Below are 2,795 nucleotides of genomic sequence, written 5' to 3' on the forward strand. Positions count from 1 at the left end.
GACGAATACGATGACATCTCCATGTTATAACGGCGTATTTCCCATACAATATCGTAGAACGCGTTGTCGACATTGATGCGAGATTTTGCTGAGGTCTCGATAAATTTGCAACCAAAGTCGCGGGCCAATGCTTCACCCTCTGTAATTTCCCACGTATCGTCAGTGCTGTCAGTAGAAGAAATATAATACGACGAATATTGGATCCATCGTATAGCCTAAGGAAAATTAAATATTAATAAAACCGTTGCGTACCTTGTTCAGATACCACCCGTTCTCTCTCCAAGTCGCACTTATTGCCAACGACGATGATGGGAAAATAGTCCTTGTCCTTCACGCGCAATATTTGTTGCTGATAGGTCATGATTTCTTGGAATGACTGCCTAGAAGTGATGGAGTACACCAAAAGGAAACCCTCGCCTGTCCGCATATATTGTTCTCGCATGGCTGAGTATTCTTCCTGTCCAGCTGTGTCGAGAACGTCCAGCAGGGCAACCTCATCGTCGATAACGCATTGTTTCCGATACGAGTCTATCCTCACGGAGTATTGTGACCGCAGTGTAAGTTAACACGGCCAGTTGATTTTGAGGGGGGGGGGGAAGAAAGGAAAGGGACCACGGGAATGACGCCGCCCACCTTCGATTGTTGGATCGTACTCATCGACGAAATGGCTCTGGATCAATTGGATGGTCAAACATGACTTCCCAACACCTCCTCCACCGACAACGACCAGCTTGTATTCTCGAAGAAACTGTTGAGAAAGGGGCACGACTTAGTATATCTCACGGATTGATATCCTCGTTTAGTTTCCCCGTTGTCCTCTTGAGAAATGGACATTGGGATCGATGGGAATGGAGATAGGGGTGGAGTGTGGACGTAGGCGTTGAGTTGACATTTAACTAACCTTTGAAGCCATTGACACCGAAATGTGGTTGGTTGAGAACCAAAACTCGTTGGGTTCAGGCAAAGGGAATGAATGACGACGAAGAAAAGGTGGCGAGAGTATGTCAATTGCAGCCCCGGTGGAGAGGCTGGTTCGAGAGACAACGAATGTTCTGAGGGTGTTCTAGGAAGAAGAATGGGCGCAAAAAAAACTACTTGACCACACAGGGGGGACAAGCGAGAGTAAACCCAAAGCCAAGCAAGCTTAGACAAAGTCAGGGGGCTTTAGAATCGAGAGAAAACCTTGGAAGAGAAGGTTGGATCAAGGATGGGTGGGTGTGGAGATGACGGAAACAATGAAGGAAGTGAAGAGGAGAGGCGAGAATCGAGATGGACGCAGGACAGAGGAGAAGAACGATGGCGCTTTACCCAACCGTTGTGGAGGCGGGGACTGTTGAACTTGTGGAAGTTGTGGTCTGGGGTTGGCGGTGTTAGGCGGGTTTAGGAGTGGTTTAGGGAGGGTTGGAGAGTCGAATCCAAGGTTTAGCAGGTTTAGCAGGTTTAGCAGGTTTAGTTGGAATGTGGCAGTTACCGATGGTAGACTCCTTTGAACTTGAATCACTCCATCGATTGAATTGAAATGAGGAATTGCAGATTCCACAACAAGAATTCGACATGGCTGCTGTTCCCGTCGTGCTGGTACACACAGCAAGTACTAGGATGTGCAGTACATGTAGTGTCCATGTACCAATACAAATCACTTGCTCACTGCCAGCACACTACCCTATGTCACTCTGCACACGATGTACCCCCTATTACGGAGTATTTACCTCTACATCGTCGCGCAGCCGATATACTGGTTTCTACCTCGACGTATACACACCACAGGGATGCATACAAGACCACAAATATCCCCAACTCTCCGCTGTTTGTGATCCTTATCATAACCCGTTGCCAATGATCTCCAGCTATTCGTGGATATCACGGGCGCCATCACAAGCTGCTAAAATTAATAGCCCAATCGCCCCCTCCTCGCTTCCCGGGGTTTGTGTGCCCTCACTGAGTTCCTTTCTACCATTTCCTCCTATCATCTTGCGTGGGCGTTGCAGTTCTAGGTTAACCTGCTGTGTATGGTCCGTCCGTCTACGCGGGGCTGCACTCCACACTCTGCATGGGCTTTATTCTATCCATCCCTGGCTCTTTCAAACGTATTGCGTTGCCGTGTATGCACAGAGTTGCGGGCAAAAATTAAAAAAAAAAAAAAAAATTAGAGCATGCAACTTGAACCTGCATATCTTTGCTCTGGCCACATGCATTCACATCCGTCCAAAAAATCACTAGCAGAAGGGGAAAAACTTACTCGCGGCCCAACCCACTAGTTATCTCCAAGAGTGAGTGGTAAGCACTGCTGTGCAAAATATCACGTTTTTTCATCCCCAACCACGCTATTAAAATCCAGACAGTAGATATTTAATTATTTCAATCAGGTCATATTAACTATATGTGAAATTAGAATCTAAATCATATTAACTGTCTTTTAAATAATCAGAATTGATAGATTGTGAAACTTCTGAAGTTATCTAATATCTGTTGATGTCTAGATTGACATCTCTATTAAACTGCTTTGATGTTCAGATGACATATTTGATAATGAAGTTGTAAAATATGAGAAAAGGTGACCTGCTTGATGATGTGGCCTGCTTACTGATAGATTATATTATGTGAAAAATGTTGTAAAGATTTGCTACAGTTTACACACTTGAAATTTGATTTTTATTGAATGCTTTGATAGTAATGCCACGTGACCACACCTATTTAAGCAGTGCTGCGCCCGCTAGATACTTACAATCAACCAACCTTCCACCTCCATCATAAGAATAATTCTTTCTCTATTTTGCAGGATTCTGCTATCTTTA

General features: G+C 44.9%; 2 protein-coding genes across 2 annotated transcripts; both read right to left on the bottom strand.

The window, feature by feature from the left end:
• Positions 1-168: 168 nt before the first annotated feature.
• On the bottom strand, positions 169-913 carry HCAG_00894 (protein ras-1; the record flags this gene model as incomplete). Its single annotated transcript, XM_001543798.1, has 4 exons — positions 169-215; positions 253-528; positions 634-748; positions 902-913. 4 exons carry the CDS (start codon positions 911-913, stop codon positions 169-171), a joined length of 450 nt encoding a protein of 149 aa, XP_001543848.1.
• A 1,580-nt stretch (positions 914-2,493) lies between these two features.
• Positions 2,494-2,749, bottom strand: HCAG_00895 (predicted protein; the record flags this gene model as incomplete). Its single annotated transcript, XM_001543799.1, has 3 exons — positions 2,494-2,576; positions 2,639-2,690; positions 2,726-2,749. The coding sequence occupies 3 exons, from the start codon at positions 2,747-2,749 to the stop codon at positions 2,494-2,496; spliced, it is 159 nt and encodes a 52-aa protein (XP_001543849.1).
• Positions 2,750-2,795: the final 46 nt, after the last annotated feature.

Source organism: Histoplasma capsulatum, genomic scaffold, assembly GCF_000149585.1.
Source record: "Histoplasma capsulatum NAm1 scaffold_1 genomic scaffold, whole genome shotgun sequence".
NCBI classification, from domain to species: domain Eukaryota; kingdom Fungi; phylum Ascomycota; class Eurotiomycetes; order Onygenales; family Ajellomycetaceae; genus Histoplasma; species Histoplasma mississippiense.